Source organism: Acartia tonsa, chromosome 8 (genome assembly GCF_053477335.1).
Source record: "Acartia tonsa isolate MP-2025a chromosome 8, ASM5347733v1, whole genome shotgun sequence".
NCBI classification, from domain to species: domain Eukaryota; kingdom Metazoa; phylum Arthropoda; class Copepoda; order Calanoida; family Acartiidae; genus Acartia; species Acartia tonsa.
In genome coordinates, this window is record NC_137267.1 from 52,948,463 (window position 1) to 52,959,723 (window position 11,261).

The 11,261-nt window shown below is 29.8% G+C and overlaps 2 protein-coding genes across 2 annotated transcripts; both read right to left on the minus strand.

The window, feature by feature from the left end:
- Positions 1 to 6,981: 6,981 nt before the first annotated feature.
- Positions 6,982 to 8,028, minus strand: LOC145326686 (uncharacterized). The gene is made up of 2 exons (XM_080170052.1): positions 7,954 to 8,028; positions 6,982 to 7,623 (listed from the first exon to the last, which is right to left on the minus strand). Exons 1-2 carry the CDS (start codon positions 8,026 to 8,028, stop codon positions 6,982 to 6,984), a joined length of 717 nt encoding a protein of 238 aa, XP_080026178.1.
- A 1,093-nt stretch (positions 8,029 to 9,121) lies between these two features.
- LOC145327315 (ubiquitin-ribosomal protein eS31 fusion protein-like) lies at positions 9,122 to 10,846 on the minus strand. Its single transcript, XM_080170952.1, has 2 exons — positions 10,793 to 10,846; positions 9,122 to 9,986 (listed from the first exon to the last, which is right to left on the minus strand). The coding sequence occupies exon 2, from the start codon at positions 9,630 to 9,632 to the stop codon at positions 9,165 to 9,167; it is 468 nt and encodes a 155-aa protein (XP_080027078.1). The 5' UTR covers positions 9,633 to 9,986; positions 10,793 to 10,846; the 3' UTR covers positions 9,122 to 9,164.
- Between the last annotated feature and the right edge of the window lie 415 nt (positions 10,847 to 11,261).

Sequence of the window (11,261 nt, forward strand, 5' to 3'; positions counted from 1 at the left end):
ATGTCGGTTTTAAGGTACTAAAACGCAACAAAATAAAAGAAGAAAATGGCCAGTAAGAACAAAAATAGTAAGATCTTTAATTTGACACCTTACTTTTAAAATTCTGTTGAGTAATTATGGAAAAAATCTATTTTTTTAACCTTGGTTTAATAAAAACTTTAGACCTAAATATTTTCTCAAACAGACATAAAAAACATGGGTTAATATATACCTTTAGAATCAGAAAAATATTACGAATCCATTGTAAGCAAAATTGAAAAAAAGTAAAAGTATAAAAAAATAAAAAACTGGCCAATTGTATTTTTTGTTCTGGCAACACTATCGTCTTCCCTTTTTTACCCCCTCTTTACCCCCTCTATACCCCCTTCCCATTTTTATACTCAATTCAAAAGTTAAGACGTTGCCTGTACAATATAATATGATATTTTCATATAATTCCTTTTATTGTAGTTTATATACTATATTGTAAACTTTTTTTTTCAATTTTGCTTACAATGGATTCGTAATATTTTTCTGATTCTAAAGGTATATATGAACCCATATTTTTTTACTTGTGAAATGATAAAATTGAGTTCAAAGTTTTTATTCTCGTGGGTTTAAAAAAATCGATTTTTTTAATAATTACCTGACAGAATTGAAAAAGTAAGGTGTCAAGTTAAAGATCTTACTATTTTTGTTCATAATGGTCATTTTCTTTCTTTTTTTTGTTGCATCTTAGTACCTTAAAATCGACTTAATTTTTTTTTTTTAAACTTAAATTACTTTAAAAATAAGAGGTCTACAAAAAAAAACGATTGCATATCTGAATTCTATGAAAAATTTTACATCTACTACTTACTAAAAGGACCGGCTAGCTATAAAAAAAAAGTTGATACAACTTCTTTGAATGTATAAACGAGTTATACATTATACATTCAAGATTTAAATTTTTCAAATTTTGTTTTTGAGTTTTAAAGTTTTTTAGATAGTAAATATTGAGATTGGATGAGGAAACTGTACATATTCAGAAATTCAAATTCAGCTCATCTGTTATATTCATATAATCTTAATAGATATATCATATCTAGATACATACTCTCTAATTCAGCCAATAGGAAAATAAGTATAGGAACAATCTGGCGCATTATTAGTTACAATATGTCAATAAAAATTCTTTGCTTAGGTAAATCATATTATGTAAAAATTTCTTATAATATGAAGCATATGACTACACATATATAACCTTATAATTAAATAACAGGATGTTTGTCTGTTTGTTTGTACCAAAGGATCTCGCTAACCCATGAACCGTTATGTTTTTCCTTTACAGGTTAGCTTCTCATAGGTCCTGGGAAGGATTATAGAAAATTTGGGGGAGGGTACCACCACCCTTTAAAAAGAAATCACTCCAAGAAAAAATTACCCCTCCCCCCCCCTAATTCTTTTTTACTTTTTATTTTTAAATCAAAAATAAAAAAAATAATGGGTTATCTAATTCAACTCTCCCTCCTCAAGTGTTCCTAGAGGCCTCTAGGGGGCGTGGCTGCTAGTTGTATAATAATTCAGCTACGAATTGTGAAATTTCTTAGAATAGAGCTAACTTTTAGGAAATCATATTTTCTAAAAAATTTCACTCGCTGTATTCGAATGAATCGTTTTTAACTAAAAATAAACAAAAGCAGGGAGAAAGGGGACATTGGGCTGTTTGTTTCACTAGACCCCAAAGTCTTATGATAACGTTTCTTATTCGTTGGCTTTACAACCATGCGGATTTTTGTTGAATTTTAATTGGTTGGTTCGTTGAGTCGAGTGTCCAAACATTTCAACCACTAATTGAAATCTTCAGAATGGGTAATTTTATGTATCTTCATTGGGGATGTGCTTCAATTTATTGGCTATTGTCTTATTCCTTTAGATAAACAAAAGAGTTTGTCTTGGAACTCCTGTTTAATTTGATGGATTATCATACCAGATTGTCTATCTAGATCTTATATATCTATTATATTCTTGATATTACATTATGTAAATGGATGTAGAAAATACGTGGATATTATGACAGGAAAAATTGTTGTCACTTCAGGTTGCCATGTTCCCTGGAGAACCATATAGGTCCAGCGGTTATGGAGATCTTAAGGTAAAGACACAAAAACAGACATATTGCTACTTTTATACATGGATTCAAGGTTCAGATGTATTTAAAAGATGTTTATTGCGCAAATGGATATAGTCTATGTTGATGTAAGGGGGAAATTTCTACTCAATTTAGGTTGCTACAATATGGTCCTCATTTATTGGTCAGAAATTTCATCCAGTAGAAGGGAGGGTAAAGAGGGTGAATGGGGGTATAGTAATTTCATCTAGCTGTGAGCTTCACTTTATTAAATTAGATTAAATGAAAATCTAGTGCAACATCCAAGAAATAATACATCTATTATTTTACTTCTCGCAAGTGTTTTTATCTTAAATGTCGTCCTCCGATGTAGTTTCTAAGAAATTGAAAATCATTGATTTTTAAAAGCCAATTTAGGCATGTTAGAATTTCCCTATCGATTTAAAACTTTGATTCCTGTTGTACTTAGATACAATTTAAAGAGCGCAGCAACTCTATAATAATTACAAGAATGTCCCTCCGTCCATTTTAAACATGTTGATTTTTAACTATTTTAACAATAAATTTTTATGTGATATAATAATCCGATTGATTTTATTTTTGTAATACTGATTCCTAGGATAATAAATAACAATGTTATAAGCGAAGCATCTCCAACGTAACTATGTCCTTAATTATTATCCTGCATTTAAGCAGTTTTAAACAAATTTACTTACAATTTATTTAGACTTTTATACATTTATATTGTATTCTTAAGTTCTGATACTCTACAAGTGTTAATCTTCGTATGTCCTACCGTTTCAAAGCTTTGGTTTTATGGATGTTGTCATCCTTGTTATACTCAGAATTTTCATGTAATTGATATATTTTTTACACTAATCTTTTTTTATAAATTAATTTAAGTATAAAAAGACACTCGAACACCATATTAATCTGTTTTATTGAATACCTTTCTTAAATATTGTTTATCTTTAAGTCTTGTCTTCGTTTTCCAATCTTTATTATGAGTAGAGCTACTGTATAAATATGGTTTGTATGCTCAACTGAATGTTTGTTCAACAATAAATAATGTTACATCAAATAAAGTATCAACTTTTACTAAACAGCTTATAGACAATTCTTAATAATATTAACTAAACAAGGATGGCAACATCCACTAAAGCAAAGCTCTGAAATGATAAAACAAACAAAAATTAACACCTAACACTGCTTAAATATAGGACACTGTTTATGGACATAAATACATTTTTAGGACTTAATAATAGAGAAGCTTCGCTTATAATATTGCACTATGTTGTAATAGAAATCAGTCAAAAATCAGATGAATAAGATAATTATATCACGTGAAAAATTGTTGTAAAAAAGTTGAAATTAAACATGTTTTAAACGGACATAGTACATTCTGGTAACGATCATAGAATTGCTACACTTCCTAAATTGTACAATACAAAACCATTTATTTGAATGAAAATATTGTTATCTTTTCATTGTTGATTAGCTGCCTAATCCCTAGCCTATAGTAGAGGGTGTTGGGGGTAAAAAAATAGCCTAAAACAATCCAAAGACATTCATAAAGATTCCCTGAAAAGTATAACAAATTTGGACCAGTATTTCCAGAGATCGTTAGCTTCAGACAATAAAGATTTTTAACTTATATAATAGGTCTAGCAGCTGAGACTTTATCATCTAGGGGCTTTGTATTCAATGGCTTAAATATAAACATATACAAAGATACCATAAACCCATCTGGGAACTATTTAAAGCTTCCCAAAAAAGAAAAATTCAATTAATTTAGTATGAAATTGTAAGCTTAAGACCAAAAAACCTTACTACTGTAATTTAAAGAATTTATACCTTTATTCTTAAATCGTACTTACAAGATAAATTATAGAGTAGATTCATAAAAAATTAAATAAAAAGACTGATTTTAATCATTATTTATTATACTAGGTAAACTAAATGTATTTATAAATTATTGTTAAAAATATCGCATGATAATTTTTTCATAAAAATAGAGGAATAAATATGAAACACAAATTATGTGTTTTTTATTGATTTGAAAGTTCAGTGTTTGTTACAGGTATGTGTTCATGTAGATTACCATCTTCAATTAGGTTTAGATATCCTTCAGGTTCACTGAATGTTTCTAAATTGCCATCATGTACAACTATGGCAAACTTTGGTTGATGGAACATTATAATATTTTTACAAAGTGTATCACATTTATTTCTTTCCCTCTTATTTCTCTTAACATCTATGCTATATACACCACGTGAATATTGTAGTCCTCCCCAAGCTGCAAATTCATGTTTTGGATCAATATTTTCATCAGCAAATACAATGATATTCTTGAATTCTCTGAGTTGTTCCAAAAATGGTTCCAAAACATTAATTATATTGATATAATTGATATGTTTTGGCTTGTTTACTAGGTTTTCTTCCTCTATGGCATAATAGGAGTCATAGTGTCTCCAAGATATATCAGCATAATTTCTAGAAATTCTTCTCTTTACATCTTCATATAGTTCTCTGTTTTCTAATTTTATTTTATTTTTAACTTGATTACCTTTATCATGATCAGATAACCTAAAAAACTTCTTTGAATTTGCCTCTCTTATAATATCTTTAGAAACTCTGTAGTATGTTATAATTGCAATACTCTCATCCTGGTAAAATAGTTTGTACTTCTCTAATATTGCCATAGTTAAGGCACTAATATTATGTTTATCTTTATTATGATAGTGATGACACTCTGGAGCTTTTCCTTCAGGATAAATAAATTCATGTAGATTTTTATCTTCAATTGTTCTAGATCTATCTAGTTTTTCAATATATTTATTCGAAATAATAATTGCAAAGGATATTGTTCTAAGTATTGCATTTCTAAAATCATCAATATTGAATCCTCCTCCAACTTCATTACATATGATAATGTTCCTTGCTTGTGCACCCTGGAATTCATATATACTTGTTACCAATATTCCTTCAGATTTTTTTATGTATTCTCTAAAATCTCTGATAACTGATGTAGTTGAGGAAAAGTGTTTGTGCAACAATTTAAATAATTCAGTAGAATTCTGTGTACTTGATAATATAACAACACTTTCTTTAGGTTTATGTATGAAATATTTGTTTACAGCAGCAACAACTAATAAATATGGATTAATGTCATAAATAATTCTGTAGTAATAATTATGGTTACCTATGACATTAGTATCTGGAGTATCAGCTTTACCTAGACTTATAGTTAGTTGTTTAGCTAGATGTATAGTTAGTTGAGAATTTCTCATATTTTTGTTGAGATTGACGAAATGTACAGCATTAGGATTCATTTTCATAGTTTCTAACCATTTATTTCTAAATTTGAAATTTTTTTCTCTCCAAAGACTTGACATGTTGTCTTGACATGCTACCTTTAAGTTAATACAAATTGTCTCTATAGACTTAGGGAAATCATATTCTCCAATTATCATTTCATCTATGAATAAATGATCACAGTGATTACTTCTTAAAAAACTGTTTAATGCATTGATTATATCAGTGTCCTTAGCTACTCCACTTATTCCTAAATATTTAGTAGTAAAAACTTTGATATTAGGAAAAGATTCAAAATCTTTTGTAGCTATAATTTCCATTACAGAAGATTCAGCTGTTTTGAAATACTGTTCAAAAAAAGGAATATTATGTACTGTAATTGCTGTAAGATCAATGTAAAATAATTGATCTTTACTATTAGCTTTTGCACATTTTTTAGCTCTTTCCTTTAGTACATATGTTTTACCAGTACCAAAGTCGCCTTCTATGATAAGGCATTTAGCTGGTGAGTGTACTGCTTGCAGCTGTTCATTGTTGAGCATGTATTTAGGAACATTACTCTCTCCTGATATTCCTTCTGCTTTTCCTGTTAATGCTTTCTCAGTTTCTCTGCTAATTGTCAATGGATCTGATATAAGTTTATCAAATTTACTTGACTCTTTAATAGAAATGTTATATATTAGTTCAGCAACAAGATTTTCATATAGTGTCTGATCGTGATTATCAGATGTAACAAGCTTGTGTTCTATTATCTGCTTCAACCAAGTTGATGCGTCACTTACATCTTTTAGAATGAATTGCTGACAATTAACACAGGGCTTTGAGGTTTCTTCATCAATAGTCAAATGTGGAACACATGCAGCCCTGACAAACACCCAATCTTTGGAAAGCATTTTTCCAAATAATTTCTGCATGAAAGAAAAGTGCTGTCTTGTTTGATCTGAAGCATCTTTAAGTAGTTTGAGTTTATCTCCTTGATCTTTAGGTCCAAGTTTAACCTCTATATTGATAATAGCATTATGCTTAGGAATTATCATGATGGTGTCCCATTCAGTTTTTTTTTCTTGCAGGCTAAAATTGTAAAACTGATATTTGTAAAAGTTTCTTAACTTATCATCAGGGATCTTGTATAGGAATGTATTTTCAATTGTATTAGACAACTTTTTTCTTTTAGGACTTGGACTAGTAGAACACTGATCTTGGCTAGAGCTGTCAGTGATGATATTCTGGAAATCAGATTGATTGTTCTCAACAACTATTGGCTGTTGCTTTGATTCATTATTGAAAAGTTTTTTGTCTACATGACTTTTTAACACCTAACATAAATGAAGCTAATATTTCACATGTTTTAATTTTTTGTTGTTGTTTAAATATTAACTATTATTATGATTGAATAAAAAAGAACAACAATGGAAAGATAAAAAAGAATTTTTAACAAGTTTGATGAAAAGTAAGTTATAGATATCTCAAATTAAGATTATTTATTTGTTAAAAATAAAATAATTATGCCTTAAATGATTAAGTGAATATAAGGATTTAAGGAAAAATATATAGGTAGTTTATCTTATGAAATATTATTATTCCTGTTTAAACAGCCAGTTCTGTGGGCTTTGAAATTCAAATGGATTTTCCCTCCACTTCTTATGTTCATCAATACAAGACTTCAATTTATCCTCTTCAACATCTTCTATTTCAAGGATCTTCTTCACTCCTTTCTCATACTTATTAAATTCTGAATATTTATCGTTGCCTCTGGTTTTTTTTCCCTTTTCGACTATTTGTTGGATACAATCACTTGATTGAAAGCTGTTCAATATAAACATTTCTATATTTGATTTTATTGCTTCATTGACAAGCTCATGATGTAAATATTCTTCAAGAAGTGTATCCAAAATCTGAGCATCTTGCTTTTCCCTGCCCTTGTTTCCTAGCACAGTTGGTTTCTTTGGTGTTACAAAATGATTTGGAATAGCTATAACCTTACTCTTTGAATCATAATAATAATCTGCTGTTTTATGTTTTATCTCTTCAATCTTATCTTTAACTTTAATTCTTTGTTCTTCTCCTGCAGCGCCCTGAAAGTTTATACTCATTTCACCATATTCTTCAGCTAAATTTGATGATTGAGAATCTTCTGATGATAAAGAGAATACTCCAAATTGTAGTCCACATGCATTTGTACACTTGGAAGGATTTGTAGACCCCTTCTTAACTTCATTCTAAATGTATCGTAAGTTAAGAAATGGTCATGGAAATGGTATAAGATATTCACAAAATTTAAATATGTAAGATTTAAGTTTAAAAATGGAAAATTGTGGACAGAAGAGACATACATAGTTTCCTGTAGACAATGAGGATAAGGGCATGCAGAATCATACCTGCATCTTAAAATTGAATTATGTATTTATGCTTTAGAATATCTTTAACTAAGTATTGGATATTTTTGTTTTTTTATAACTTTGAATGTTTGAGTAAATTAGATATTTTTGTTTGTATATCTTTAAAGACTTATTCCAAATTTAGGCACTCTTAAAATGCAAAATACAAACCTTTTTAGTTTCACCACCAGGAGCTGCACAACCAGTGTTTTCATCCATTTCAGTTTCACTGCCTAATTCCTCCATTTCTAATAATAATTATCAGATTAAATATACGCGAAAAAAAATTTATCTTTCTCTATAATAAACACTATAAACTGTTTTTAACCTATTTTTTAATCATATATCAAAAATATACTATGACACCAGTAGAATCAGACTGCAGAGCCCAAATTTGAATTAAGTCCCCAATAAACTTTTTTGGGGGGATTTAAAAATTAATTTTATATGTTGCTGTGATCATTTTGACGGGAGCAAAGGCAACTTTTAGTTTGGGGTTAAATTGTTTCTTACAGAACAATTTTATATGATACAATAATAAAAAAAACTCTACTCTGTCCGATGGAAATAATTTTTTTTCTAAAACAATTAATTTCAGTGAAAAATTTAACATAATACAATAATACACATAATGCTGAAGTCAAACCAATAAGATTTCTTGTTTCATTTCAATTATTTATAATTTCCGAAAGAGTGTTTTCACAAAGTGACTTATTTACAATGTAGTTAAATAATTTTTATTTAATTAAAATGAAAAGAATAAAAACTATACACGCAAAAGATGCATACTTTTTAAAAATAAGTTTGAATAATCTTATTTTATATCATATTTGTATATGTGTCAAAAATATTTTTGTTGTATTGCAAAAACATTTGTTGACATCTTGTCTTGTTGACATCAAATTTAACCCTTTACAGCCAATTTTTATGTGTTTAAAATAGGTGAAAGAACACAAACATGTTAATGTTAATTCCTTGGTATATTGTAAAGATTTAACTTTTTAGTGAATTTTTATAGTAAAATCATAAGGCCTAATTTACTCTATACCAGAATACAATATTTATGAAGCAAAACACTCTAAAAGCTACAAATTTTACCCAAATAAAAAAAGACCTTTTGCTCTCGTCAAAATGACTACGACAACAGTAAAAATTAATATTTAAATCCCCCCAAAACAGTTTATTGGGGACTTAATTCAAATTTAGGCTCTGCAGTCTGATTCTACTGGTGTCATAGTATAGTTTTTATATACGTTTTAAAAATAGGTTAAAAACAGTTTAATCTTCAATAAAAATAAAATTGATTTTTTAAAATCTTTGATTGCTCTGGTAAACTGGAGCAGTATTTATTACTTTAATAGCAAATGATAAACACAGATAATTTAGTCACCAGGCTTGTTGAACACAAAGGTCAGACCGCACTTGCCGCAGGTTTGACGGTCAAAGTGAGCGGCCATAAAGACACCGGCACCGCAGGCCTCAGCAGGGCACTCCATACGCAGACGGTTGATCTTGCCGTTGTCGTCAACCTTGTAGAACTTGAGGACAGCAAGCTTGACCTTCCTGTGCTTATGCTTGATCTTCTTGGGGGTGGTGTAATTCTTCTTCTTACGCTTCTTACCACCACCTCTCAGTCTGAGGACCAAGTGAAGTGTAGACTCCTTCTGGATATTATAATCAGACAGGGTACGTCCATCTTCCAGCTGCTTGCCAGCGAAAATGAGTCTCTGCTGGTCAGGGGGGATTCCCTCCTTATCCTGAATCTTAGCCTTCACATTCTCGATGGTGTCACTGAGCTCAACCTCAAGGGTGATGGTTTTGCCCGTCAGGGTCTTGACGAAAATCTGCATGATAAAAACACTACTCCTATGTCTTCCTATTGCAGATGTTAAAGTTAAACTATTTTTACTATTTCGTTAACTTTTGTAAAATAGACTCAATTTCCCCAATAGGAGATATAGTTCTACCCAAGAAGTATAAGAAGCTTCTGTGTAAAGAAGAATTAAATTGTAGCTAATAGTGTTGCTGTCAGACATAGATAATTTCTCTTTAGGTAAAATGGTAAGTTGTGAGACTCTTGGAAGGATTGGAAGTCATATTATCAGCACTCCCAGCTGTTGTTGTGGTAGCCAGTAAAGCTGGAGTATCTGTACTTCTAGTTTCTATACTTGTTGCACTGTCACCAGATTTGTCAACAGAACTGCCTAAAATTGAAGAGGTTTACTACAATATTTTATCCAATTATGTAAAATAAAAAAATGGGAGGTCAAAATCAACTCAGCTCCCATCATTTCAAGTAACACTAGAGTCATAGTCAATAGTTAATGAATATATTTACTAGCTTTTAAACACAGTAGGGTAGATTTTCATTTGATCATTTCTGTAAGTCAGGTTAGGTTGGGTAATATTGAATACTTTACTTGGCTTCCCCCTTTATTTTCAAATAGGGTGTGGGGTTATCAGTGCCCAAAATGCACTTTAAATGAATCTAATGAAACGTTTCTCTTATATATCTATAATACAAAGTAGAATCATGTCTGTCCATCCATCTGTCTGTCCGTCCGTCTGAAGCTAAGATCTCGGTAACCACTGAACCGAATGGATTCTAATCTTCAGGGAATATACCTAGTGGTGGTTTTATGCTATTTTCTTTCCCCCCAAAATAATAAAAAAAATCCCTCCTCCATTTTCCCTCCCTTTTAAAAGAATTTTTTACGCATATATTTTGTGAATTAGCAATTTATTTGCAATAATTGGCGACCCATTCACAATTTTTCCGCTGGGTAGGTAATAAAAGATGAAATGATTCATACTCATATCATTTTTTAGGCAGGTTAATTATTTTTTTTTTAATTACCTCTTTGGGCAAAGCCCCTAGTATACTATATAATATGATCTTTTTTTTATTGACAAGGAAGTGTAAAAAGGGAATAATGAAACAAAGGGAGTTCACAGTCTAGATAAAGAGTAGCTGCGCTACTTATGAAAAAATCAATAATTTAACACTTACCTAAGCACAGAAGATAACACCAAGGCCAAGTTATTCTAAGGAGCAAATCTTCTCTTTCACTAAAATAAAATACATATTAAATATTACCTACTTTATATATCTAATCTTCTTTATTTTTGTATATTATTTGTTGTCATATTTATAAATTCTAAGGTCATTAAAAGTTTTAAAATAAGTAAAACAGCTATTTAGAGGAAAGGAGAGGTAAAACCTTGCTTAAGAGTAGCTGCACTAACTGTAAAAATGAATAATTTAACAGTTAATTCAGTATTAACGATAAGACCAAGGCTAAGTTATTCTATGGAGCAAAGCTTCTCTACAACTAAAATAATGTATATGTTCATTAATATCTCTACTTTACATATATTAACCTAATTTTCTAAATAGGATACTAGAACAAGGATAAATCAATAAAAGTGAAGCTCTGAAAAATTAGGTCGATTGAACATTAATTAACACTCGTAGAATA